Genomic DNA, 27,582 nt, shown 5'->3' on the forward strand with positions numbered 1-27,582 from the left:
CAAGAGGTGAGCAGAGAATGAAGACGACGCCCTCAATTGGTGTCCTCTCTGAGAGGCTTCTCATTAACCATTCCCGTGGTAATGACAGCACTGAGACTAACTGTGATTACAGACAAGGTTTCCACTCTTTCCTCACGCTACACTTTCATTCTCCAGACTTCAGTCCCTGGAGAAAACTCTACATTTCTCTCTGTTTAGCTCTCTCCTTCTGCTTTCTTTTTTTTTTAACGCTTTTCCCAAGAGCAAGGCCACCTTAAACTGGTGTATTCCCTCTTATGTGTACTCTGAGTATGTAAGGACATCACCGACAAGAAGCTGAAGTTTTTACCTCAGCAGAAATACCCCTTTAGAGTGAATTCACATGCTGTCAATAAAATATACCAGACCAGTGGTTCTCAACTCGCCTAGCCTCAGAACCCACCACCAACTCCTCCAGGAGAAATTATAACCCAGATTTCTGATATTTTGTATCTATCCATCTATCCATCCATCCAATTTCTTCCGTTTATCTGAGGTCTCGGTGGCAGCAGGCGCACTAAGTCAACCCAGACTTCTCCTCTCCCCAGCAACATTTTCCAGCTCCTCCTGGGGGATTCCGAGGCATTCCCAGGCTAGACGGGATATATGATCCCTCCAGCGAACTCTGGGTCTACCCGGGGTCTCCTCCCAGTTGGGGCGTGCCTGGAAAACCTCCAAATCGGTCATTTTCCAACCAATTAGATTTATCCAATACAAAATTGTAACAGTTTGGACCTCAGACGGAACAAAAACATGTGACAAAAGCAAGAAACTGAACAAAAACGAACACGTTTGAAAAGTGCTTTGCAGACTTTTCGATTTCGTTTCAGTTTCCCCACTGAAAATGGCTCTGCGACCCACTTTTAGGACCCAACCCACCAGTTGAGAACCACTGCTCTAGACTATTAACAAAACACCTGTCCAGTGCTTTTTTTCAACACATGGCCTTGTATGTGGATTCCCAACATTCCAGCCACACATGTAGACATGTTCTTTTTTGGGTATCATGTGTAGTCTATTCAGCTACTGCTGTCCTGCATGCTTGGCAATATTAGCACCAATATTACAGCAAAAAATCAGATTCCTCACTGAAACACTAATTTCCCTGAGCTTAAAGAAACACATGTAGGTACTTGCGTGTGTGCACTGATCTCATACGGTGAGTACTAAAGCTGCAGGAGGAGTAATTTCATGCCAGGTAGGCTCCCTCTCCTCTCCTTGTCTCCCTGCTCACCCCTGACTGAATAACCAGACCCAGAGGGCCTCTTCACAGCAGGTGCTCCGCTAACGCCTAACCTCGCACGCCCACTTGCCCACCCACCCTCTTCAACCTCATCACCCCCCCCCTCAAACACACACATCAGACGGCAGCACACAGGAGGCCATGTTCCCCTCAGCATTAAGACGCAACACTATGTTACAGCTCTATTAGCTAACTAATCTGAGAGAACTTTATTTTATTAGCCCCTTAAGACTCCTGCCAAGGCCCTTTTCATCCTTTATGGATTCAGTAACTGTGCAGACGCAGTCTCTCTGCCCCCCTCCCTCGTCCTCCTGTCTCTCTCAATCTTTCAATCCCTCCATCTTGCATGCCTGCTTTCCCTTCTCACACAGACCGCTTATGTGCTACTTTCAGGGTTGTAGTTACTGTGCTTTACGGACAAGCAGAAACACAATATACAAGGAGAGCTGCCGAGCTAACTGCGGGGCCAGATTAGTGATACACCAATGTGATGTATAAAGAATTGAAAGGTGGGAAAGCACACAGCAGGGGCTGTTTGTTTCCAGCATCGTGGGCCACCAGTAGCGATTCAAACTTTAAGGTGTGCACTTACAGCTCCACTGACACCTATTGTCAGAGTTTCCGTTACAGATGTTCTACTCTACCCAACATCTCGCTCTTGTCTCAGTAACACATCCAGGTGTGTAGGAGGAAGTGTTGCGGGTTTCAGGGAAAGAAGTAGAGAAGTGGCTCCATGAGGTGATACCGTTTGGGAGCGTGGCGCCGTCAAGACTTCCAAACACCACACGCATGATGTCAGCTTGTTCGTCAGTGGTTTTCATATGCTGTCGGATCCAAATGACACACCTAGCAACAGCCACTTCCAATGGACACATTGGTTCAAGAAACATTCAGTGTGATGCTATAACGGCGAGGAAAACATGTAACATTTCATATGGACTGCACTTATACATTATGCAAAAGGGACAAGAAACACAACTTGAAATACGCATACAGTATGTACATACATATTGCATCAACGCACATATTCCATAAAACTTAAGTCTAACAAAAAGAAATAGATCTGCCGCATATGGCCTTGCTACAAGTATATGCATTGAACCCTGTATAGATTTAACATATAGGCGTGAAAACATGTTTACGATGAGCATGACACCGACTGAATTGATCCAGCATTATGTCATGTTTTTATTATTTATGAACAAATAACCTGAAGGGACAAAAAACCAACAGCAGATTGATCGGTGTGGTTATCTCTCTGTGCCTGAGGAATTCATACACACGTTATGACTTGAAGCATTAGAGCTCGTTGTTTTCAGAATGTTCTTCTCAGTTGGGTGAAACAATTGGAAACTATTCCATTAAGTATTGATCTCTGAGTACGTCTGCAGTTTGAGAAACCTCATTGAAGTGATGCGTCATTGAACACAAAGCTACGGCTCTTTTAAACTCTTGTGCAGTTTCTTGTTAACAATGGAGGTTCAGGGGCGCCGGATGGGTTGGCCGTTGTGTCACGTGCCCCATGTGCGGAGGCTGCAGTCCACATCGCAGCGGCTGTAGGTTCAAATCCGACCTCTGCCCTTTACTGCACGTCATCCCCCACTCTCTCCTCCCAATGTTTCCATCATATAAGAGGCAAAAGGGCCCAAAAAAACAATGGAGGTTCAACTTAGTGGTTTTTGTTCTCATTACGATACTGATACCGCCAAAGACATTAGAACTGCTTTTGGCAAGTATGCCAGTCTAAGAAATTATCCTTTATGATTAATTCATTAACCACAAATTAAAATGACCTTTTTTTTTTGCTACATATCGGCTTATCTCCAACACCAAAATAGTTGCCTTTCCAGCAAGCTGTGCTATGGATATATTATGGCTACCAATGGCAATTAAAGGGAAGAAGACAAGTGTTTTAAAAAGTAGTTTATCCTTCAGTGCCAGCGAATAACAACCATGTGGTGCTGACCCACGCTGTAACGTGAGTCAGAGTCAGGGTAATGTTGGCAATTTGGCAGCGATAACCTTAGGCAGGAAAATGATTGAAACCAAACATATCAATCAAACAATGTGTAGCGCAGAGGGCTGGTTTAGCGCTGCGGTTAAATAGCGCCCTCAAAGCGGCAGAGTCGGTTCTTCTCCCACTCTCTACCATTTCCCACGTCATCCCCCACTGACTCATACATGTCCTGGCCACTTAATAAAGGCATGACAAGCCACAGTAAAAAAAGTGAAGTATTTGCAAATGTTCAGTTTTTGGAGACTTGTGTTGCCGTAAAATAGGCTGTAAAAAAACGATGTTTATTTTTTTGTATTGCACTGAAATCAGGCTTTCACTTGGCAATGGTGGATCAGGAAGTTTAATTATCAGCAAAAGAAATGGTGGTGAGGGGGAAGGTTGGCCTAGTGGTCAGGTTGGGCACCCCAGGTACAGAGGCTGTAGTCCTCAAAGGGGGCGGCTAGGGTTCAACTCTAACTCCCTTAAACCGTATGTCAACCTCAACTCTCTCCTCCCAATTTTCCAACTCAATCCAAGCCCAAAAATAAATCTTACCAAAAAAAAAAAAAAAATTGGAATAGGGAAAAAAGAAATTGGATATTACAGCTTTTAACAGGAACTGTTGCTGACAATCAAGTGCAAGAAGCGGTGCAGCAAAGACAGCAGAGGTTGGGCTTTGATTCAGCTTGAGGTGTGGGACATTTGCTTCGGCACGCTCCAGATGTTTGTTTTTTTTGTTTTTTTTCTCCGTCGTGGTGCCTCTCCATTATCTCAGCTGCTGTGTACGACTACGCTGCTGTGAGGCTTTGAGTGGAGGAAGATCAGAGCAAAACAGAAGTGACATCAAACAGAGGGGCAGCTCCCTGCATGCTCTGCGCTGGAGGGGGAGCTTGGACGTCTTGCCTCATATGAAAGGGGGGGGCTGATGGCGGGGCGGCCCAACGGCAGCACCGGGGCCCTGTGCCAGAGTCAGGGCGAGGCACGTACAGGCTAGCATGTGCGCGCACACAAAGGAGACATGGACACAGCTCATTCAAGCAAGGATGAAAGAAAACAGACTCAATCACACACAAACAGACACACACACACACACAGGGCAGATACTATAATAATGCCATCAGAGATAGCCTAATGATATTGGAGGGCAGAGTGTGCGGGCTCCTTTGATCTTCCTTCTTTCCCTCCTCATCCCCCCCCCCAAACGCTTGTTTCGGTGACAGAATCCAAGTGAATGAAAAGAATAAGAAAGATGGACAGAGAGAGTGAGAGAGGCCAAACTGAATTTAAAAAAAGAAACAGAGATATGACAGGGAGAGAGTGAAGCCTTTAGGTGAAAAATCAAACTGGTTCTTCTCGCCTGGCTGTACCTGTGGAGCAGGAAACTGACAGTTGACAGCGCAGCGCTCTCACAGCTGCCCCTCAAGCCCCCCCCAGCTTAACAACTGGGTTTGATTTGGCCAAGGAAGCCGCCACAGTCCCACGGTTGCTCAGTCGAGACCAGCTGCTAGCTTCCACCATTCAACCTATGCCTCCTGTGCGTCTGCCTTGATCCACAACAAACTGAAAGCGGTCCCATCTGATCGGGGCTGTCAGTCACATCTCAAAGCCTCGTCTCCCGGTGATATACCAGATAGAGAAAATGTCGAGTTTGTGAAGGAAAGAACGGTGCTCTGTTAGTACAATTTCAAATATCTTGTTTGTGTTTGTCAGTGGGTACATCAACCGTCACACCCTTTTCGACCTGACGGCGTCTTCCAGCCTAGCAAGCACGTCTGACTTTGGCTGGCCGTGACGGAATCAGAATAGAGATCTATTTTTGGGGATCCGACAAGGTTTGGTGGGGTCAAAAAGGTCAAGACCTCTTTGTTCTGTTCCTGAGGGCTAAGGAAGCAGCTGCACAGGCCGAGGAATGGCATCTGATCCAGACTCGGCATCTAAATTTGTGCATGAATGTGTTAAATAAGGAAACAGAATCGTTGGGCAATGGAAAAGTATTCAATCTGACATTTTTTTTCTAACGCAGTATTCTATAACAAAATGTCCCAATTCTCTTTGGATGTAGGAAAGAGGCTAACAAGTAGCGGAATTTGAAAAAGAGCAAATCAAATATAGAGCAGTTAGATAACTAAACTTGAGTATTGGCTGGTAACAATCACCTCTCTGTTAGAGGCCAGACTGATCAACAATATATTATTGATTGAAACACACTTCAAGCCACCATTGTTCTAGGTTTGGCTAAAATTTCACTCCCTGTTGTTGTTTGTTATCTTCACTCAAACAAAACACTTTTACTGTTTTTTTTTTACCAGTAATGTTACTGATACCCATATCGATATCAATAGTAATATCAGATACCAAAACTGGTAACTTTCGGTTTCAGATACTGGTATCTTTATCAGAACGACTTCATGAGGAATATTTCTGACTAGCAGATCTGGTTTACACGTCTGCTAATCCGTTAAGCGTTAATTATCGGAACCATTTTTTAACGTGGATGTTAATTTGAAAATCAGATTACCAAACCCTTAAAATTTGGTTTTCCATTAACGTCCAAACCTCTTAAGATGGCAAGATGGATCGTGGACAACCTGAGCAGGAGAATATCGCCTCCCATACTTCAGAGAGCTTATTGAATAAGTCTGTCTCTGTCCCAGACGCTTTTATTGTGAAGTGCTGCTTGACCTACATGAATACTTCAAGAGTGAAGTCAGTGAATAAACCCAAAAAGTTTCTATTATATGTATAATTTTGAGTTTTCTAAGAACTCAGGTCGACTGACATTGTTTTTTGATAATACCGGTAAAAATCAAAGACAACTCTTTCAGCACAGAAAAGTGGCAATCCTCATTCAAAAATACATTGCCTGCTTGAAAAGAATTAATAATTAATTAGAAACACCATTAACCTTGTTTGCTGAGACAGAATGTGATGATACGATCAATGCCAAAATCATCTCTGTAGGGTTGGCACATGTTTGTTCAAGTTTAGCACACATTCTGTAGGCAGGGGGAAAACGTTAGCCTTGCTTTTGTTAAATTTGCTGCCAACCTGTTTTCTCTTACGTCGTTACACGTATAAATATAGAAAAGATGACAAGCTCTGATGGAAAAGTTGGCTCAAGCATTTAGGATATTTCACACTCAACACCAACTGAGAGACATGGAGAGCATCGTGCTGTGGAGTCATGCCACTTCATGAGTCACACACTCTGGGAAGACTCCACTTTAACATTTTGTGGATGTAAGCAGAAAACAAGCAGACAACCTGCGTTATCTTGTCCAATCATCGTCTCACATCTTCTCTTGCACAAGTGAGACACGGTGACTCTGGAGGGAAACTGAACACTGGGAAATGACGAGTAATTGGCTGACAGAATTGACGTTGAAACGTGATGAGTGAAAACAATTCATGTCACGTTTTGTGTGTTCAGAGGCTCTTTGATTTTAGGGGACTAAAAAAGTCAGAAGTGAATTATAGATTATTGTATACACCTGGAATACCTAGCTCTAGAAATGTAAAGGTGCAGAAAAAAAAACACCTGCTACACCTGTTAAACTCACTAAAACACTTTATTTCCAGCTTGTTTTAGTCTCCTGGAGTCTTTGCTGTCTGCCTGGAAACTTCACAGTTACGACGAGATGCCACGCTGTTTGCACCTGTTTGTACTTTTGAAAGTAGGCTGAGTTAAACTCGCTACAAATCCATACAGAACCAGCATTACGAGCTGTCAATTTTATCATTGTGCTCTCGGCAGAAAGGATATACATGTCTTCCCAATATGGGAAAGTCTTCCTCAAATTGAAAACATACAATGGGCACATCCAAGAATTTTTGTAAAATATTTGCAATCCCCAGTCTATTGCTCATCTAGTTGTTAAAATAGAGAAGAATATTGTCAACAATGACACATAAAATTATGTGTATTGGACAAGTGGCAACTTCCTGTGTAGAAAGGACGCCTCTGGGAAAGTGCAAAAAAACTGCAGTTCCGTGGTTCGCCACTTGAGGCCGGATCCAAAAGCCAATGAATCCCCTTTGGGATCTCATTAAAATGCCAATTTTCACAGCTGAAATCAGCATGTTTTACAGCCTTGGTCAAACAACAATTTGAGATCAATAAGTCATATTTGTATTGGTACACACTGGAAGGGGTTGAATTATTTTCATACCTAATCCATTTTCATTTTATTAAGCCTGAGAGTTATATATACATCTGCATTAGTAGGGGCGTGTTCGAGATGACCGACATGTAGACGCATTGGAGCTGTTTGACAAGAGGCTGAAGGCATCGCCACCTCTTCACCTGTGTCTAGATTGACCAAACATAAGGATGAGATAGCATTACCTATACGGGGACTGCTATTGTTTGGTATCAAAATGCCTATTCAGAAACCAATGGGTGACATCCTGGAGGCTATGTCCATATTTTATACAGTCTTTTGTAATGGAGAACCAAACTTGACTATTCGAGTCTTTGTGCAGACCCTAGAAATCTATTTTCAAAATAGACCAAACATTTTCACCTGTCATTTTGTTTTCCTATGTATGGACAGATTCTAAAATATATTTCACAGACAAAATGAGAAAATATCTGTGATATTTCAGGAGACAGCACCTTTTCGATGTAGGCCATTTATGTAACAAACCCAACCCTCTGTGCTATATCAATCTGCTCATCTATCTGTGGGAAAAATAAATAAAAAATGGGGGAAAAAAACCTCCGGAAATGTCAGAATGTTCATTTAAAGCTTTGAGAAACCAGTGAAAAATAAATGTCAAACAGGAAGCTCATGTTACAATCTTTCAGCTCTGCTGACAAACTGAAAAAAAAACAGCTTTTCTGTTTCACATTTCTCACTGCTCCTATAAGTGTGGTCTGTAAAGATCGCTACACCCCCTTACAATCATTTCCCGCATCCCACAGGAGAAGAAAGAAACAGATGGGGAATGAAACCGTGCTATGCTTAGTTCTAACCAGAGGAGTTTTGTGTTTGTGTGTGTGTGTGTGTGTGTGAGGTGTGTGAGGTGTGTGAGTACATGAAAGAGGGGGGTCTAAAGCAAGCCACATTCTGCAGTTGTGTGTCCGTTCTTTTTATTACTTCAGATAATGTTTACAAGAGTAAGCCAGAAGGCGTAAAATGTCATTTTTCATACAGCGGTGCATGTGTGTGATTATGAAACGGACAGAGAACCTGTGCGTAGGATGTGATGTATTTTAAAGCTTCCAGAGGAAATGAAATAGGAAGTAATTGGCCAACCTTTTTTTCACAGTTGCAGTCACACTAAAGCACATTTTCAAGGCATCTCTGGCTTTTATTGAAAAGCCATTGAGAGTAACAAGAGTAAGAATACTTCAGCTTTTCTTTTCTTTGTTGTACAGTTGATGATATTTCTGTCATAACGGAGCGCTGCCTTTGCTAACTTACTGGGGAACAAATGGCATACTCTTTACAGTTTGACTCAGAGACTGAAGAAAACATGGGCATAGTCTTAGTCTAAGTAGTTGTTTTTTTTTAAAAGACAGTTTTCCTAGCTTACAATGTCATTACATCTCTTACAAACATTTCATACACAATGATATAAAAGCATCTAGATTGCTATGAAAAGAGTTAATGAACCATTCATGTTCATATGGTGCTAAACACTACTATTATTATGGTTTGGGTAAGATTTTATAAATGCCCTCCAATTCTCTTGGGATCTGATGACAGACAATGGTAAAAAAAAAAAAAATTGGGCTCATGTAGTTTCATGTAGTCTCAAGCTGGGAAGGTATGAAGTCTGGTTGGCTGCGATACACAGCAGCTCCAGAGCTCTGTCATTTTATGAGGGCTTTAAAGACTCCTGCCAGGAAGGAGGGAAGATTTAGAGACAGCAGTGATGGTAGCCAATCCTCAGTGCTGTCCTCGCTTCTTTGGTCACTGGTGTATATTGTCTTCTAAAAATTGCATTAAAAACGGTGGGAGCCCATTCCAGCAGACAGTCGGGCCTTTTGAAAAACAGCCACACAAATTTAAGCTATAGTTTGGAGTCCCTGGCAGCGTTGCCTCCAAATCTCCTGTTCCATTTAACTGTCACATAATGGCTGCGGTGATGTACTGCTTCCTTTGCCCTGCACTCAACCGTTACCTACTGCTCTACTGTAACAATAGGCCCCCTTCTCTTTAATATGCTACCCTCTGACTACAGTAAAATATGAAGAGTCTTCTTTACAAGCCCCCCCACTTAGCCTGCATTACAATGCTGCGCCTGCAGGTGAAGCCTAACACTAAGCCAACACAACACACAAGAAGAGAAAAATAGGGTATGGCAAAATAAGAGATGGGGGAGGGGGGAGGGTGGAGGGAAAACTGCCCCCTTGAATACAGCAATTAATCAATTAGCTGGAGCGAATCAATACTCCCCGCCCAGCTTGGCGGGCTGACAGCACTCAGGTGTAATTAAAATTGTAACTATTGACAAATCAAGATGGATGGAGCGCTCCCTGCCTCATCTGCTCAGCCTCGAAAGAGAGAGATTATCTTTGTGAGACCGAAACCCATCAGGTGTACATGTTTGTAAGAGAGTGTGTTGCGTGGTCCAAGGTGCTAGCAAGGGGAAGTGTGCTGAAGTTTTAGGTCAAGCGTGAGTAATGCCACGGGTCAATGCCTCGCTTCCAAACATCCATCTCAATCCGTCACCTTTCATCATCGTTGGGTCATCCGCATTAAGTAGACTGTTAGGAGTGTTAAGTGACTTGGTCAAGTGTGAAGTGTATCCAAGCAAGTGAAAATCAAGATGTTCATCTTACAATTCTACATTTGGGTAGCTGCTCATGTGTAAAATGTGATGTGGAGCTGTGAATGCACGTTATTTTTCTTAAGAGACGGCAATGTTCTCTCACCTCTCCAAGGCAGAGATAAAGTAAAGAAAAGAAAGTCAATCAGCAGGTGAGATCAGATCTGAAGAATCCATGCATCTACCAATAAGGGAGCTGTATGCGGAGATGGAAGAACATCTGGCATAGCAATAATCTAAAGCTTGTCACTCTCAGGTGATAAAAAATGTCAGAAACAAGTTTTAAATGAGCCATTTTCTTGGCCTCAATATGACTGCTGAAGTTTCTTCTTTTCCTGTCTGCATCTTTCTCTCAATGTGTAGCTCACCTTACATAAGACTTTGTGAAGTACATCTGCTAAGAGTTTTGTTTGTTTTTAACGATGGTTGGTGTTTACATGGTGTTTGGCAGGAGTCAGAAGGAACTCTTCAAAATCAATATCATATGCCGCCATCATTAATGTGCAAACTCCAGCAGTGAAGATTCTTTCTTAAGAGATGTGAGACATGTTCAATTGAGGGAACCATGCCTCATACCTCTCGAGACTGAGTGTGTCAAAAAGGACACTAAAAGAAAAAATGACATATTTTTAAAGAATTTCAAAAGAGAGGAGCCTTCAAAGCGTTTCCAGAAAAACTGTAATTGGTTGTATTGTTAAAAGAGCAGAAGATATTGGCTACACATGGTTGATGCACTGAGAAGAGATTATGACGCATTCCTGTTTGTAGGTCTGAATTATTTCAAAGTTCAGTCAAAAGCACCAGGTACAAAATAACTGCAAAGACAGAGAAGAGAGCCAGTAGTTTACAGTCGTAAGAACAATTCCAATGGTTTATTATGTGCTGTCTAGTTTTCTGACAAGTGCATAAAATGAAAAAATTGGACTCCGATAGCCAGTCTCTTCCATTATGGTGAAACACTCTAGTTCCAACTTTACTGCCATACTGAATTTCATTCCATGCTCCTCCTGCTCTTTTTAGTTCATCTTGGATCTATCTAATGTGTATCTTGTGAATACGGTCATTGGGATTTAAAGAGATTTGATTTGTCAGTGACTTAACTGAGTTCAACAAATTGTCTAAACTTGAGTGGCTTTATATGTCAAAGACAACTCTGACTTCCTTGGCAAAAAAAAATCTCTAGATGGCACTAAATTCTGCGATGGGTTTTCTACTTCTAAGAGCTTACAAGATGCATCGTGACCTTATTTCATAGCAGAAAAAAAAACAGACACTATTGAAGTTCGAATGCCAAAAAAACCAACCTGGGACCAACAAAGACTATTATCAATTCAATCGGGAGTGCAACAGGAAACTCGGGGCTCGAAGGGAAGGAAGCAATGGATCCCAAAAGTGGCTTTCTTGGGAGTCGTTGACATATTTTCACTGAACGTGGCAGTCAGGATCATCTCAACGGGAATAACCTCACATAATAATCAGTACATCTCACCTGAGATCAGTTGTGTCACTTTTTTGTACCTTCATAACAAAATTCAGGGACAAAAACTATTTCGTACTCGTCCTGTAATGCATCCAATTGATATGATGAGGAGCTAACCAGGAAAGCTTTCTGGCAAAATGGCTTTCAGCATTCATCACATTTGATGCGGCAGCCTAACCTGGGGGATTCGATAGTGTCCTGTATCAAAATATTAAGGCCATTCCATGTATAAGTATATTCAAATGTCATTAGTGGCCTGAATCAAAGACATAGCCAACGAAAATAGAAAGTCCATTCAAACCTCAATGAATAATCATGCTCATTCCTTGTATAATGTGTGAGTAATCAAATTCAATCACTCGTAAAACCAAAGATACCTTCTCAATGCATCTGGAAGCACGAGGCAGAGAAAGTCTCGGGTTCTGATAGTTTTCTTTATTCCACGTTATTATCATGTAAAGCATAAAAATGTGTTCTCTCATCAAATCAAAGCACCCCACAAATCAAAGTTAAGGCAATTACAATCTTATTCCACCCTTTCAAATGGCAACAGCTGTTTCCCTTGGTCAAAATTGCAGCATAATTGCACACGGTAGCATATGGTTATGGCTGATTAATTCGACTGGGGGTGAAGGCCCCATTATTCCAGCATGGGATGGGTAAATAGGCATCGGATCCAAGTGCTGGAAAGACGGGTAATGGGATGGCGAAAAAGGGAATGGGCCTTTGATGAGATGTCTGTTAAAGATGGCGTGATTGTCAGAATTGATCAGGCCCTCCACCCTATCTCGGCCATTAAATTGATTTGCTTGTCATCCAGCTTCTTGAGGAGATAGTCGTACCAGTGGTACCAGAAATGTACAGGAAAAACAGGGAGCAGTTTTAGTCTGGATCCATTCTCGGTCACAGAATATATGGCTCAGTGCACTTTCAGTGAAATGCCCCTTCATGAACTCAATGGACCACGGTTGCAGGGTTGTCTTCCCCCATCTTTTTGTTCACCCAGCAGTGCGAGGGCATTGTTAAAGCCCCAGGGGAGCCCAGTATGTGGTAGGATGATAGGTGATGATAGCTGAAGGACTGATTGCTGGCCGAGGGGTATAGGCACTGGCCACTTGCACACTGCCACAAATATAAGTATGTAAATTCACACACACACACACACACACACACACACTTACAAAAATACCTCCCCCAGGGAGCAGCTATTAAAGAGTTCAGAGGCTGTTTCCCAAGCCCTAAGCCAGTCTGATTGCACATTTTATAATAAACACAAAAAGATCCGAATGAGTGAGTCAGGTTTGGAGCCTCCTGAAGCTAGTGTCACTCTACGGTTCACACTCATTTCCATCTAGCCATACGAGGGTTGATGCTGGTAAACAATCCTTGACACTGGCTCCCCTCTGCCTGTCGCTGCATGCATAATGGTCCTCTTAAAGAGCAAGGGAAAAGTTCAAGTCCATAATCACACCCGTTGCTCTTGCTTATTATATTTTAGAGGTCATTTTGACGCCCAATCGAAGGACATGAGCAGGAGTAGATCCTGCTCACTTCACTGCCATGTGCAGCTCAATTTGATGTGTAGGGTAAAAGTGCAAAAGGCCTCCAAGTGCTTATTTGGGAGAGGAGAACCACGAGTTGGCTTGGCAGATATGAAAATACAGAATAGGATTTCACATCAAGAATATTAAAACAAGGTTGAATGCTCCACCGTAAATCCTTCAATCTATTCTGGGCACAAAACATTGTGCGGGCCGAAGCTGTATTGTTGCGACTCACACAGGGTAGATCGAAAGTAGCAGCGGCTTCAAAAAGAAAAGAAAAAAACACTTTGGTGCTCTTGCCGAAAAGCTGAGTGCAATACATGTGTAAGCTATCAGTGTTCTCCTTACTGTTCATCAAAGGTAAATACTACCACCTGTAAATAGAAGTGAACAAACACAAGAGCTAAGCCTTGGGGGGGGGGGGGGGAAAACGTCTTCCATCTTTGCTGAACCTACTGAACATGATAACATGCACTCAAATAAAGAATGTATTCTTTAGCCAGCAATCCAGTCTGCCCAAGTGCATAGCAGAATGATCAAAGGAGGTGTTTAAAACTGTGTCAGACAAAGAACGACAATCAACAATACCAGTCTAATCCACTTCAATCAGTGCCCCAATTAGGACATGTAGCTGAACAATGATAATCAGCACATCACTACTGGAGACAAACAGGATACAAGAGGTCCCTCTGTTTTCTATTGAAAAGAAACAAATATTTTTTAGTCCAACAGGCCATTTAGCATTGACCCTTGTCTGTCAGAGTGTATGGTGAGAATTCCCAGCTGGCCTTGGGGTGGCCTCTTTTCCCAGTCCAAGCGTCAGTGTGGAAAGAACCCAAATTAAAAACCAATGCAGAAAAACAGGACAGCCCTGGAAAACACTATACGCTAACACCAGACTCCTTTGTGCCATGTTCCAGACAGCGGGCAAGATGGCAGGGGCTTAAAAAGAGACTATTTGTGAAGAAGGCTGCCGCATCCTCGCTTCAGCCTAACATTTCTTGTTCCGGTCAAACTGTCTGGGCTGTACGGCACTTAGCAGAGAGAAGAAATGGGTGAAATCCAATCCAAATCTGCCTCTTTGCAATCCAATAGGCATTTTTGGAGGGGGGGGGGGGGGGGTTACATAACTGGCATTTCAAAGAGCAGGACTGATGGAAATTTTAGGATTAAAGTTCTTAGAATGTAGTACATGAGATGTGGGAGAAAAAATGAAAAGTGGCTGGCATGCCAATGAGGTAATTTGCAAGCAAATGCGGTCACTGAACAGAATTGGTGTGAAATGGCATCGATTATACCGTACTGTTGTCACCTTAACGCACCCTCTAAGGAGCGAGCAGTAGCTGGTGGCGCCAATTTTGTATCACTTTGCCCAAGTAAGATGACCTTATCTCCCCCCTGATGCATTTAAGTATTTAAGCCAGAAGAGGATTTTTCTCTTTTTTTGAGCCACAAAATCCGAAGTCCTCTTAAAAAGTGAATTCATATCCGAACACAGTAGCTGTTGCGTGAGGAAAGTTTTTAAAGCCTTTTATGCTACTCTGTATAAATGTACAATGTTTTTGGTAATTCTCTTTGTAGGTTTCCTTCAGGTTTCCAGACATACATCCTCAAAGATGTTATCAGCCAGTCAGTGCTGATAATGGCTTTGACATGCCACTTTTCTGAAGCAGGATCTTAACTCAAATCTACCAGGGATTGAATGTCCATGTGACAAAGTATTCCACGAGGACTATGCTCTTAATTTGACCGGCCACTGCACCGTCTTCACAGGAAATGTCTGATTGTGGCGCAGCGAAACTTAAGCCAGGTTAAACTTTGTTTACTGGAAGTTGAACACTCCATCTTTTTTGATGTAGGGATGGAGGGGTTGAAGTGATTGAAGAAGTCTTTAAAGAAAACGCTGTGCGGTTGCCTGCCTCCACTTGCAATGACTGCAAACAAAGCAGTATCAATCACAGCACAAATTACACAGACACTTGGATAAAATGTATGTTTTAGGTACTTAAATATAGTGGATTGTCTAATTCAGATGACATGGATAACATCAAGCAGCAAACTAAATGCAGGAAACTGAGTTTTCCAGGATGTTGCAGCATAGATTAAAACCCCTGATAAATTCTGAGACAAAGACTCTTGACACAAATTCACTCATCTCTATACTTCCCTCCTTTTCGCTCCTAACACATTTACATGACTGAACAAAGGAGGCGTCTTCAAATTGTGAAAAAAGAGGACACAGTAGGCCGTGACAGGAGTGGTTGAGGCACTAAAGATGTAACGACGGCACTTTCTTGTCACATATCTTCAGGATAAAGAAATGAACAAAGATGCCTTTTTATGAAAATAAAAGTGACGCTGCTATCCATACACACTTATAAATCCTTATCTGGGGGTTTTTCGCAAGATATTTTTACACCTCTGTAGGTATAATTATAGAATGTGCCTGTAGCAACAACAACAACAACAAGAGTGTGCTGACTGTTCCGATGTTGTAGGACCCAGGTCTATTTCTAAGGGAAGGAATGGGAAAGTGCTGAGGTGTGGTTAACGTCGTCAATAGGTGAAAAGTTCACAAAGGGGGTCTTTTAGATTCATTCAATACTTTCTCAAGACACAGCAGAATAGAAAAAAATATAGTAATACTCTGGCCGAAGACCACGTCCAAAAAAATAAGTGAGTGCAATCACATTTGTATGACCAAATTAGAACTGTCACAGTCACTGTAGATCTGTCAACTTGTCTACGGTCTCGTTCCCATCTGTCTTTCTGCTTTTAAGCCACATAATGACACCACTGTCAAGTGACAGTTCTGATTCTTTCATAATAACAGTGTTTGGGTACTTTGTCACTCTTTTTATATGATATACATTAAACATACAATAAGTTGAATTTTATGACAATGCTTACATTAAAATATCTAAATGAATATTAAGTGGACTAAACCTATGTTGTATGTTTCTTTTGTTTGTTGAGTACTTACATAATACTTCCTACAGTTATCAAAGCCAGAGAAATCCGTAATTTTATAGTTCTAACAGGCTGTGTCTTGTCGCGGCAGTCGCCATATCAGAGCTGCCATGACAGACACAACATGTTTATCGTTGCCGTGGAAACACCGTACTCCAAAGACAGCTATATAAGGAAGGGGGAATTGCTACTGGAAGCTGCTACGGTCAACCCTGGGGGGGGCAGCCAGTAGCAGAGGGAACTCCCATGATTCCCCGCCAGCCTCGACGTCATCTTTTGTCATTGTAGTATTGATTGAGAGCCCCCTGGTGGCCTAATCTACATACTGTATCTTTAAGGGAGGGACAAAATATCCGTGTGGTAAGATATCTTCGTCCTGACTCATGTGATACAATTATCCTGGTCAACAGAAGGCTAAGCAAGAGACTCAAGCAAACTTCACTCATTTTTTATTTTTTTAGCAATGAACAATTAACTATAGGGTTAATAACATGTAAGCGATTGGCATGCTCCAACTCTTACTTTATTTTTTAACATTGCATGTGTAGCAGCTAATGATTTCCACACGGTCCCACATCAAACCGCTCTTAAACTCTCCAATTGACTGCTATTGGGGGAATGTGTTCAGATCAATAAAAAACACCACTTGCAGGAGGTCTGGAAGTGCTTTTCAGAGAGAGAAAAACAAAAGGTCTTTCAGTTACGCCTCTATCTTGGACTTGCCACTGGCAGAGACCTTGGGTGGGAAGTTTTGTTTTATCGAGCGCGGCACAGTGAAACTCTAGACGTCCCTCTGAGAAATCTATCACTGTACTTTGACCATGGGTTTTCTCGCTAGACCTGAATACTAAAAGCAATGCGTTGTGACCTTTTGGCAAAGCGCTAGCTGCAGGGTTCTGGGACGGCTTCATTTTTTTCTTTTTCCACCCCCCCCACCCCACTTTTTTGCAAGTCATTTTTAGAGGGCACAGCTGCTACATGGAAACCTGGTTCCCTGGTCTGTCAATTAGGATGTGTGACAAATCAGGGCATACGTAGTCTGGAGACTTTCTCTCAACCCTGCTGTCTCCGTGTATCACTCACAGTATGATCTCAATTAGTTCTTCGTCTTACATTAGTTCAGCTTCTGTTAGTTTGGAATTATTCTAAAAAGAAACACTTGTGCCTGCAGCCTTTTCAAAAGAAAATCTCACATGAAAGATCATAGGTGGCTTTTATCAGGAAATCTTGACATAAGAGTCTCTTCATTTATAAAAAACACCTGCCGTCTGTGCTATAACTCAATGCAATTGGCTTCCCAAGATCTCAAGAATGTATAGGCACAATATACACATGCCCGCACAAGTATAGGTCTCATTGGTACAAGTGTCTGACCATTCAGTTAAGAAGAGGAGTGACGTCAGGGAATCAAAGCACCACAACCACAACAGCCTGCATCTGCAGATTCCACCTCTACCTCTTCATCTGAAAGCCATTGACCAGCACATGGAAAAAATTTTTATGAGTATGTGCCCTATTTCGTCGGCTGTGATAAGAATGCATCCAATTTACTTCCTTCCGAAAGCAGTCGAGAGGCAGTGCTCCCAAACTGCCTCCAATTCATTCCAGCCCATACAATTTCAATCCAATCTCCTAAAAGATTTAAAAAGAAGATGACATCCTTGACTTCAGTAACTGTGTCAAGGTCCACGACCAATATAGGTAGCTAGCTAAAGAAAAAAAAAAAAAGAAAAAAAAAAGAAAAAGGGACAGCCACTCGAAAAATGTTGTGCATCCTGGCCTGACAACAGAATGGAAGAGCTGATTTCTATGCCAGCAGTGTCCTGGCAGGCCCCCGCACACTCTGTCAAAACCATCCTCATGGATGTTAATCGGAGTGCCACGCCTCTGACAGAATGAAGTCCTCAACTCCCCGCTAAAGCTCCTAAAGTCGCGCTGTAGCCAGTCAGGCTAATCTGCAGACATTTGAGTGATGTAGAAGTATGTATGCCAAACATGACATTCCAATGGAGTGCTTCCCACCGCTCCGAGCTCCGAAATAGACGCGTTAAGAAATGACAAAACCAGCAGGCAAGCCGAGCATTGTCTCGGCATGACCTCAGCGAATAAATGGAAGTGAACAGTGGGACAGACCAAACAGATCCTATAACTGTCACTTTGAACTAAATATCCAGGGAGACTTGAGAGGAAAGCCTGTTTTTTTTTTTTGTTTTTTGCATGTTTTAATGGAGACTGTGCTCATGTCTCGGCATGCAAAAATAGGCTGTTTAGTGCTTGACTGCTAGATGGTAAAACTTCCACTTGATATGACAGAAGTTTTGACGCTCCTGTCCGAAAAAGTGAAGCTCTCTGCATATCAAAACGAAGGCCCCTCGAACACTTTAAGTTTGTTTATTAAGACTGACATTTCTTTCTCTTATCTTGCCGTTGCAATATGACGATGAATGACAGGACCCAAAAAAAAAAAAATCAAAAAAAAAAAAAAAATTGGTAGATTATCTCTCTCTCCTCAGCAAGCCTTAAAGCAAGTCGCCGGAGCACTTTAGTCTGATGAAGGCCGTTCTCCCATCGTTAAAAAGCCGTTTCAGTAGACTGGTCATTAAAATGTGCCAAGCGATGGCCGACACGTCCGTCCAGAGGCCTGCTACTCGCCTCATCATGTTCTTTAATCATTGCATGGAAGGAGAGCAGCCCACACGGGGGTCACTTTCAATGAGCTGCTCTCTGAACGGTCTGAAGAGAGTCCAATTAAATCCTACATTTTTTGACCCAGGAGCGACGGTGTAATGAAATCTGAGGGATGATGCCTCTGCTGCTGCTGGAGAAAGAAAAGTGAGAGTGACTGGCCCTTACCCCACCCGCATGTATACAGTAACATGCATGCATATTGCTTTATGCATCAATGCAAATGCAAAAAATAGAAAAGAGCAACTTGTCTACCCCCCCCCCTCAGGCCATTGCTGTGAATAATGTGTTCTTAGTCAACTTCCTTGGTTAAACAAGCGTGAAGAGGAAAAGAGAAAAGACAGGGAATAAGAAACCAGATGCATCCAGTATGGACTGATACAGTTATAGAGCGAGAGGAAGCACCAATGTTGGCTTCTTAATCCCTAGGACACCACGAGTTATCAATCTCCTGTAAATGTCAGGCACCAGGATATGCCCTCATGAATGATGGATATCTGCCTTGTTTGTTTTTTTCATCTCCTCTACATTGTATTATTGAGTGAGCGTCACCGGAGGCTTAGAATCTATCTTGAGAGGTAATACTCCCTCCTTAAAGTCGCAGCGATACCTGAATTCAAATCACTCATGTGGCGAGGACTGCAGCACAGTCGAGGGAAGTGCATGAGTGCTTTACTTAACCATGAGTCACCATGGAAGTGTTGGTGTGACCCCTCAATAGAAACACGTAAATGGAAGGTTTTATATGCATACTGTAAATACATCTAAAATAGAGGTTTTTAAATGGTAAATATCAGAGGTCAACCACTTTGTATACGTCCTGTGATAAGAGCTTGACACCTACAGAGCAGATGGACCAGCCGATTATTACCTACATCAAGAGTTTTTTGTCCATTCGACTGCAAAATGAAGCAAAAAAGAAGTCCAGGGAAGGACGCTAAAAAAAAAGGTTTGGAGCCGATCTGAACCCGACTTACCAAAAAAATCTGAAGCTTTGATTCTTTATCAAATCACAAGTCTTAAAATGAAACAATCACAGCGGTTCAATTTTGTTCGATTTTGAAGTGCAACATAGGAAAGTTTAAATTCATGGCATCATACCATCAAGTAACATCTGCTGTCTTAAGAAAATCGGGGTTTTTTTTGTAACAGCTGCTTTCTGATATGAAACTGCAGATTTCAGGATGATATTTCAGTCTAGAAAATGTTCCTGCAGTATGAACATGATGAATCTACAGATAAGAAGCATGATGCTTCAGCAAGGCACAACCACGTTTTGACATAACTCCTCAGTTTTGGAAATATATCCAGACATACAGAGCGCTTGTAATGCACATTTACTTGTATTTAAAAAAAAGACTGGACTATATAGGCCTTGGCGGAGGTCAGCGCTCTCAGTGTGCTATTCTAGTTCTCCATTGTTATTCTACAATATTGAGTGAAGGAGCAATTAAGCTGTACTTTGCCAAAGACTCCCTGAGGCACCCTCAAGGACCCAACTAACTACAGACCACACTCTGGTCAAAGGGTGCCTGATTGACAGTCCAGATCAAAATTAACTAGTCAGAATCGATCTTGGAGGCTCCTGGCTTTTTCTCTCCCAAACACAAACTGGCTTCAGCGAGAACACTTTTGTAAGAAACAGTCCACTGTACAAACTTCACACAAATAACGAACCCCCTGCAGGATTAGGGGTAAATATTAAAGAAAGAAAAAAAAAGGCCTGAGGTTACAGCAGACTCTCTGCTGGGCATCAGAGACACCCTCCAAGTCTCCACAGCAATATAACTGAGAATCGTTTGGTATTATGACACCGAAAAAATGTGAGTTGTACTCCAGCTCGAGCAAACTACTCCAAAAAAAAAAAAAGGAGGAGGAGGAGGAGGATGGGGGACAAAACAGCCACCACTCCAGTCCCTGCAAAACTGCCACGCTTGACTGTTGCTCGCCTCGTGCTCACGGGGGGGGGGGGGGGGGGGGGGGGGGATCAGGCTGCAGAATTCTCAAAGAACCAATTAATTTTCAGCGTCCACATTGAATCGCTCATATCAATATGTATCTGTTTATTTACGACGCTTGTTTGCCGCGCAAAGTTTAATTTCATAGGGAGACGAGTTGATTAATTAATTAGCACTCATTAATCAGATTAACATTTTTAACAGCTGGGCTTCTGATGATATATTCACGGCAACATGTTCAAACCAGAGCATTTATTTACGCTTTCTAAACATTGGAGCAGCTGGAGGGGAAATACTCGGGTCTTCATTATAAACTACATTCAAACTCACATTTGTCACATTATAAATGACGCACGCCACGTCAGGCTTGATCTGGATAAAGTTCAGTTTGAAAAGCAGCTCAGGGGAAATGAGGAAAGCATGGGGGGGAAGTCTCACCCTAATGTTTAATCAAGTAGATACGAGGAGCAAGGGTCTGCCAATGTGTATGGGTGTGTGTGTGTGTGTGTGTGTGTGTGTGTGCGTAAGAAGCATGCAATTAAGACGGAGTGTGTGCTTGTGCTTGTGTGTGTGTGTGGGTGACACAATGATGTGTAGCCTAATGAGGAAATTATAGGCTATATGTGCAAAAGGCAAAGAGTAATGAACACATCACAGATCAGTAACCAGCTGACTGGGAACGCGACCAGACATCCAACATAGCAGGAGAGCTGCAGCCGGACACTAATGGACCCCGTGTGATGACTAATCGGCACGTTTGCCCCTCGGTGTCCCTTCTTACCTTGAGCTTGCGTGGAGTTGATGAGTAAGGAAAAGAATAAAATCCATGTGGCGCGCCACATCGATCTGCCCCAGGAGTCCTCGGACATGGTCCCCAAACTGGGCAGGCTGGACAACAAGTGCCCCGGTGTGCTGTGTCACGAGTCCCGGTGTGGTTCTTGCCTGGTTGTCCGAATGTGGTCAAGGGGGGGGTCTCTGTTTGAAAACTGGCGACGCACGGCGCACCGATCCTGGGCGCAAAACCGACCCCTCGCGCTTGGAGAAATGTGGTTAAAATGAGGTCTGTTCTTGTTCAACAATTGTAGTTTGCTCCAATTCCACAGCCCCTGCACGTTAATTTTCCTTTAAAGCAACGTAGCAGCCTGAGTTGAGCGTCTTTGAAGTAGTGCTGGCTCCAACTCACTCACACGAAATCCAGGTTAAATCCAAACACACTCCATTCGTCGCTGCACCTGTAACAAGGCAGGCTGTAGCTCATACTTTTTCCCCCCTCTTTCGTCCTTGAGGTGCTGTTTTTCCTCCCTCGTTCTGCCTCTTCCTTTAAACTTCAAGCTCGTTGTCCGGAACCGAGTGGTTCTAGTTCTTCCCAAAAACAAAAAAAGCGCAGCGGGGCAGACTTCCCCACCGCGCGCGCTGTCAAGGTCGGCAATTTCAGTTTGACAGGAGCACTGAGGAGGAGAAGTTGAGCAGCTCGTACAGAGAGAGAGAGAGCGCAGGGAATGAGGGGCAGCGGGGGGAGAGAGAGAAACTTGCGCGCAGTCACACTGTCATGGTCGGAGCCTGCCCGTGGAGGAGGAGAGCCCGGCTGCCGGTGTATGAGAGAGTGTGAGTGTGTGTGTGTGTGTGTGTGTGTGTGTGTGTGTGTGTGTGTGTGTGTGCGCCTCGGATGGGGACGAGTCCAGAGTTCTTTATGAGGAAACATGAGACTGTAAAGTGCTGGCAGCGCAGCGCAGGTCGCCACCATGCGGCTGAGCGAGGAAAAAACACTCCACGCATCAACACAGCCCAAGCACAGGATATCCAGGGGATGATTTTATTGCTTTCCACATTACCAAAAAAAAAAAAAAAAAAAAGGTGGAATGAATAAAGCATTTTTAAGGAGCACGTGCTCTGCCTGCCAGGGTTTGGAGTGGAGTGGTGCTTAGGGTGCCTGAGGAGAAATCAGTGTAATGTTTCTGCAGGGATTTACAAGAGTTTATTGACCTTCTTGCATCTTTTTTATCCCCCCTCCTGCATCATAATAGGGATTTATTTTTTGGCTGTATTTTAATACTTCCAGGGTTCACACTGTGCGTTAGTGCAGCACCCTTTTAAGCGCGCTTGTGTTGTTCTGTTCTTTTTTAGCAGTGGAATGTAATACCCCCACGCTGTTCGAGGTGCACGACGTGAATAAGGAGAAAAACAAAAAAAGGCTCACAAACGGCTGTGCTAAGTCTTTTACACAGCTGGGATTGAAAGTGCTTGGTGTTATCTTGTCTGAGAAGGAGGAGAACAAAGAGAAGCAGACGGGTGAGAAGCGAACGAGAGGAGGACAGAAGGAGTAGAGAGGGGAGTGATCAAGAGCGGCTGAGCAAATGCTGTTTTCCAAAATGACAGTATCAGTGAAGTGGAGGCTGAGGGAGAGAGTGAGAGAGAGAGCATGACGGAGCAAATGTTCCTGTCTTGAAAATGACAGTGCTTTGCCAGGAGAAAGCCGGAGTGCTTAATGTCTGTAATGTTTTTTTTTTTTTTGCGCGAGTGGCGAGTGGCATCTAAGCCACCGTGGGGCAGTGAGGAAATAATGCACCATTGTAATAGCTTCTGTTGTTCCTCAGCAGGATTTGCAGGCTCCTGTTGGCTCTCTCTCTCTCCCCCCCCCCCCCCCCCCCTCTTATCCAAAAAAAAATGTGATACCTTGCACAAAAGTTAATAATAGGAGAGTTTGGAGGGGGGAAAACCAAGATGGAGTGCTTCCTCCTCCACCCCCGGGGGCAGCTCGGGGACCCGATTATGATTTTTCAAAGTACTTACTGTGACTCAACTCAGCAAGAGGGTCATTTAGAAAATCCCTGGACACAGTATATTGGAGCCACAGCCTTCTGTACACAAGTGGCAAAGCCTTTTATATTTGTGTGGCTTTTTTTTTCTTCTACCGTGCGATTGGCCAACACCGCCGGCGCTAGCCCACGGTGTTGTTTAGCAATGGCTTGCTGTGCTCACAGGTGCAGTAGCGGCTCAATGTAAGCTGTATTCAATCTTCTTTTTTTTTTTATCGTCCTCGAACTCACCACACAACACATAATGATCGTTTAGAGCTGCAGCTGACTGCAATTACTTTGAGTAAGTGTGACATTTGCCCCTGGCATCCACACTTAACACTTTAAACCAGAGTGTTAGATGCCATTTTTGGCAAGGTAAAGGTGTTAGAAAAGAGAGCATGGAAATCAGGGAAGTAACTGGAGAGAAAACAAAACATGCTTTACTCTAAAAGACCATGTAAGAAAAAGCTTCCTTTCTTTATGTTATGAATCGGTGATTTCCAAAGTGTGGGCCGCTAAATTACCAGTCAAAAAAAAAGAAACAGGTGTGTATAAGGTGGGTTGCAAATGGTCAATTCCAGATGAAAATAAGGATTTTATCATTTCGAATTGCTTTTTTGGCACTTTTTTGTACTGCAAATTGTTGTTTTTTTCTGTATATTGCTGGATTATTTTTCTTGCACTGCATTACTGTCAACCCACTTCCGATATTTCTTCTGTTAAAGCTCCATGTGAGATTTTTTTGCTGATTATGCAGCAGGCTGAAATTAATACTGATGCCTCTATATGACTTACATAAGCTAAACAGACCATGAGCGACAAGGTTCGTAGTTTCTATCGAGTAATTTTAAGGCTCTGCCACGAGGTAGGTGCCAGACACAGTGATTGACACATATGCTGCCTATACAGCCTCCGTTGCATGATGCAATTAACGGTTAAAAGAAAGCAGAACTTCCACATGTATGGAACAAGATCAGCAAAGAGAAGAATGACCACTTTTCCACAGGGGGCGCCAAACCGGTTGCAAACAGAGTTTGTCACAGAATCTTTGACACGAGAAAAATAAATCAGAAAACACTTCATCTTTGTGTCAAGTGTTAATGAGACTTACATGACAAGATGTTTGGTTGGGCCCCAGGATGTCTTTGGGGTAACATTGTGGTAGAAGAATTCTTACATTCTTAATTGGCTGTCACTTGTTTGTTGTCCACTTTCAAATAAACAGTCTCGAGGTTGAGATATTGAAAACAGATTTTTCTCAGCGTTCCTGGAAGCTATTCATTTTCATTAATTTCTGTATAGGATGGCAATTTATCACGACTGAGATGTAGATTTCAAGGGTCTCTTAATACATTTACATTCGAGGCGGAAGTACAAATCAATAGCTGCCTTGACAGGTAAAAAATTAAAATGTTGTAGAATGATTGGTGGTTATTCCAGGAACTCAAGTTGGAGTCAGCCGGCTAAAATAACAGCTTTGGTTAAAAAAAATAGAGATTCACCCGTACAACTTGTGTTCTGAGAGCACCCTACCCTTTCCCCCCAAAAAAACATTTCTGTCTTGCCAAACAGCTAGATGTTCACTGAGCTGCTGCTGCTGACGACTGACTGACTGGATCTTCAACCAAGAAGGGAAAAACTGACAATAAAATTCAGCTCTGCTTTCATTTCTATCAGCAACAGAGGCACTCAGCGGCAAAACCCTACATCTTCTCATCTGTAGAAGAGAAACCGAGAGAGAGAGAGAGAGAGGGAGAGCAGAGCAGGACAGGCATCTTTGAACAACAAAGGGCATCAGTGTTTGAAATCATCAGAGAGACCCTCAGACCAAAGCCCCGATCAACAGCTCGGATCCTCACCTCTGTCTGGATTTGAGTATTTTTCCCCCGAAATACGGGGAGATCACAAAAACACACATGGACACACAAACAAGGCTGCAGCTGAAAAAGCAGAGTAACATCAGAGGAATGATCTGTTCACTGCGTGGACTTAGAGACAGGGGGTCAGAACTCCAAGAGGAAGAAAGACCGGAGGGAAGAACGCTGAGTGCTTCAGAGAGATCTGTGGAGTTCATCTCAACAGACATGCATGTACAGACACACACATAGACCCACACACTCATCACTCTGAGGTCCGGATTCAACACTTACAAACGAAAGGGGGACTCTTACAACAACGTAAAGAAACGTTACTTAAACAAAAACCCTCGTCGAGGCATTTCTACAAGTGTATATTGAATTCAGTGAAACACAACACATAATGCGTTATGACGTGTTTAAGCTAATCAGCTGATTATGGAATGATAAACTTACGTCAATACTTAGTCACAAGAAAAAGTAGTTGTTGTAACGGACGATGACAGACTGCTAACTCCAGCTTTGAGCATGCTCATCGCTAATCACACTGCGACGTGTGCTTCAGGCTATCATACGCAACAGCTGGTAGGCAGCTGCTAGCTACCTTGCTGTGAAAATACTGTTTTCATGGGGACATTTGATGAATCTGCTCTATCAAACAGTATTCAACTCAAGCAGGGCCACAGCTACAGCACTGTTTGCCCACAGCTGATGATTTTTTTTTATAATCCCAAATGCTTTCTGTGGGATTGTGATTGGTGTTGTATACTTTCTGTAAGCATTACTTTTGTTCAATTGTACTGCACAGAACCGATTGTGCTTGTTTGAAATATTTGGTATCAGGAATTTCAAATATGTTTAATATAAATCTGGCAATGTCATTTGTTATATTTTGTTACATTCGCACATGCTTAATCCACCCCCCCCCCCAAACCACAATTCCCTGCTGATGCCACGTCTGAACAGACCCCAAGACAAAAGTAGTATCTGTATACTCCAAGTATTTACTACAGCCCATAATCTGCCAGCATAAGCAAATGAGCAGAACCCACAGGTCTTGTCGTTAGCTTAAAGTCTCACTACTATTTATCAAACATTTCTCACACCATTACCATTTCTCCATCAATTAGCGCCCGTTTAAGGTGAGGCATCAAAGAAGCATGGATCTTCTTAACCACAAATGAACACCACGTCCCCTATCCCATCGCCCTGACCCATCTCCCTGCGGGGTTTAATGAATCGGAACGAGCAGGGGGTTAATGGGAATGGGAGCTCTGTGGGAGGCTGACGGGGTGATGAGAGTTGCTTATTAGGCTCCAAGGCCAATTACAATAAAGATCTGTCATAGTCTCCCCCTGATAGAGGAAGACACATGGTGCTCCCGTGGGGCTCGGCTGACCAGTCACCACAAAACACGTTGACTGAACAAAACTCTTATTTACAAGGATAACAATGCAGCCTTGTTGATTCACAAGTTTAGATCAGCTTATTTCCTAGAGCTGTTAAGAGCATTAGTTGAGGCAAGGTTATCTAGGAGCAATTCCTACTTTGCCATTCTTTTTCACCCTTTCATGAAAAAATCCAGAGTTTAAGGTCAGACAATCAATCATATTTATGTTTATGCATTATTTAAAGAGCCCATATTATGCCCTTTTTGGGGTTCGTATATTTAATCTATGTACCTACTTTTGTACGTTCACAATAACTATAAGTCTGAAAAAAGTGTCTGTTTTCATGTACTGCTCCTCCTTGCTCCCTCTACGCTCTGAGTCCGTCAGCTACGCTCTGCTGAGCCCCCACTGCAGAGCCCCACGTGGGCCAAGTCTGCTCTGATTGGTCTGCCGATCCGCTCTGTCGTTATTGGTCAGTCGCTCAGCACGGTTCTCGGAAATGTCCCGCCTCTTTTACCATATTGGGAATGCAGCTACTTTGGCTCCGTCCGAGGGGAGCATAAACATTAGCACCTTAGCACTACTGTGCTACCGCAGGCTACGGCATATCGTGGGTGTGCTACAGAAGTTAACGGGCGTGCAACATGAGCTGCAGGGCTTGCCACAACGAGCCAATGGGCTTAGATCAGTGATCTCACACTGACAATGACGTCGGACTGACACATTTTTATCGAGGGGGGCTAGAACCGAGCGTTACATGCGGCTAATGCTACAGCTAACAGGAGGACGTAGGAGAAGCCGCGTTTCCGCGAACTTTGAATTTTTGCAAATAGATGTGCCTAAACATGCACAGGACACATGGAAAA

General features: G+C 43.1%; 1 protein-coding gene across 6 annotated transcripts in view; it reads right to left on the bottom strand.

Moving 5' to 3' along the window:
- Positions 1-22,212, bottom strand: part of sdk2b (sidekick cell adhesion molecule 2b) — a 303,380-nt gene extending 281,168 nt beyond the window's left edge. Inside the window, exon 1 of one of the 6 annotated variants that reach the window (XM_061027783.1) lies at positions 21,453-22,212. In XM_061027783.1, coding sequence (XP_060883766.1) covers positions 21,453-21,540 — 88 coding nt within the window. In that variant the 5' untranslated portion in view covers positions 21,541-22,212. The remainder of the gene's footprint in view (positions 1-21,452) is intronic. The other 5 variants (XM_061027786.1, XM_061027781.1, XM_061027782.1 and 2 more) reach the window with 5 other exon arrangements.
- Between the last annotated feature and the right edge of the window lie 5,370 nt (positions 22,213-27,582).

The sequence above is a fragment of the Labrus mixtus genome, chromosome 21, assembly GCF_963584025.1.
Source record: "Labrus mixtus chromosome 21, fLabMix1.1, whole genome shotgun sequence".
Lineage (NCBI taxonomy): Eukaryota > Metazoa > Chordata > Actinopteri > Labriformes > Labridae > Labrus > Labrus mixtus.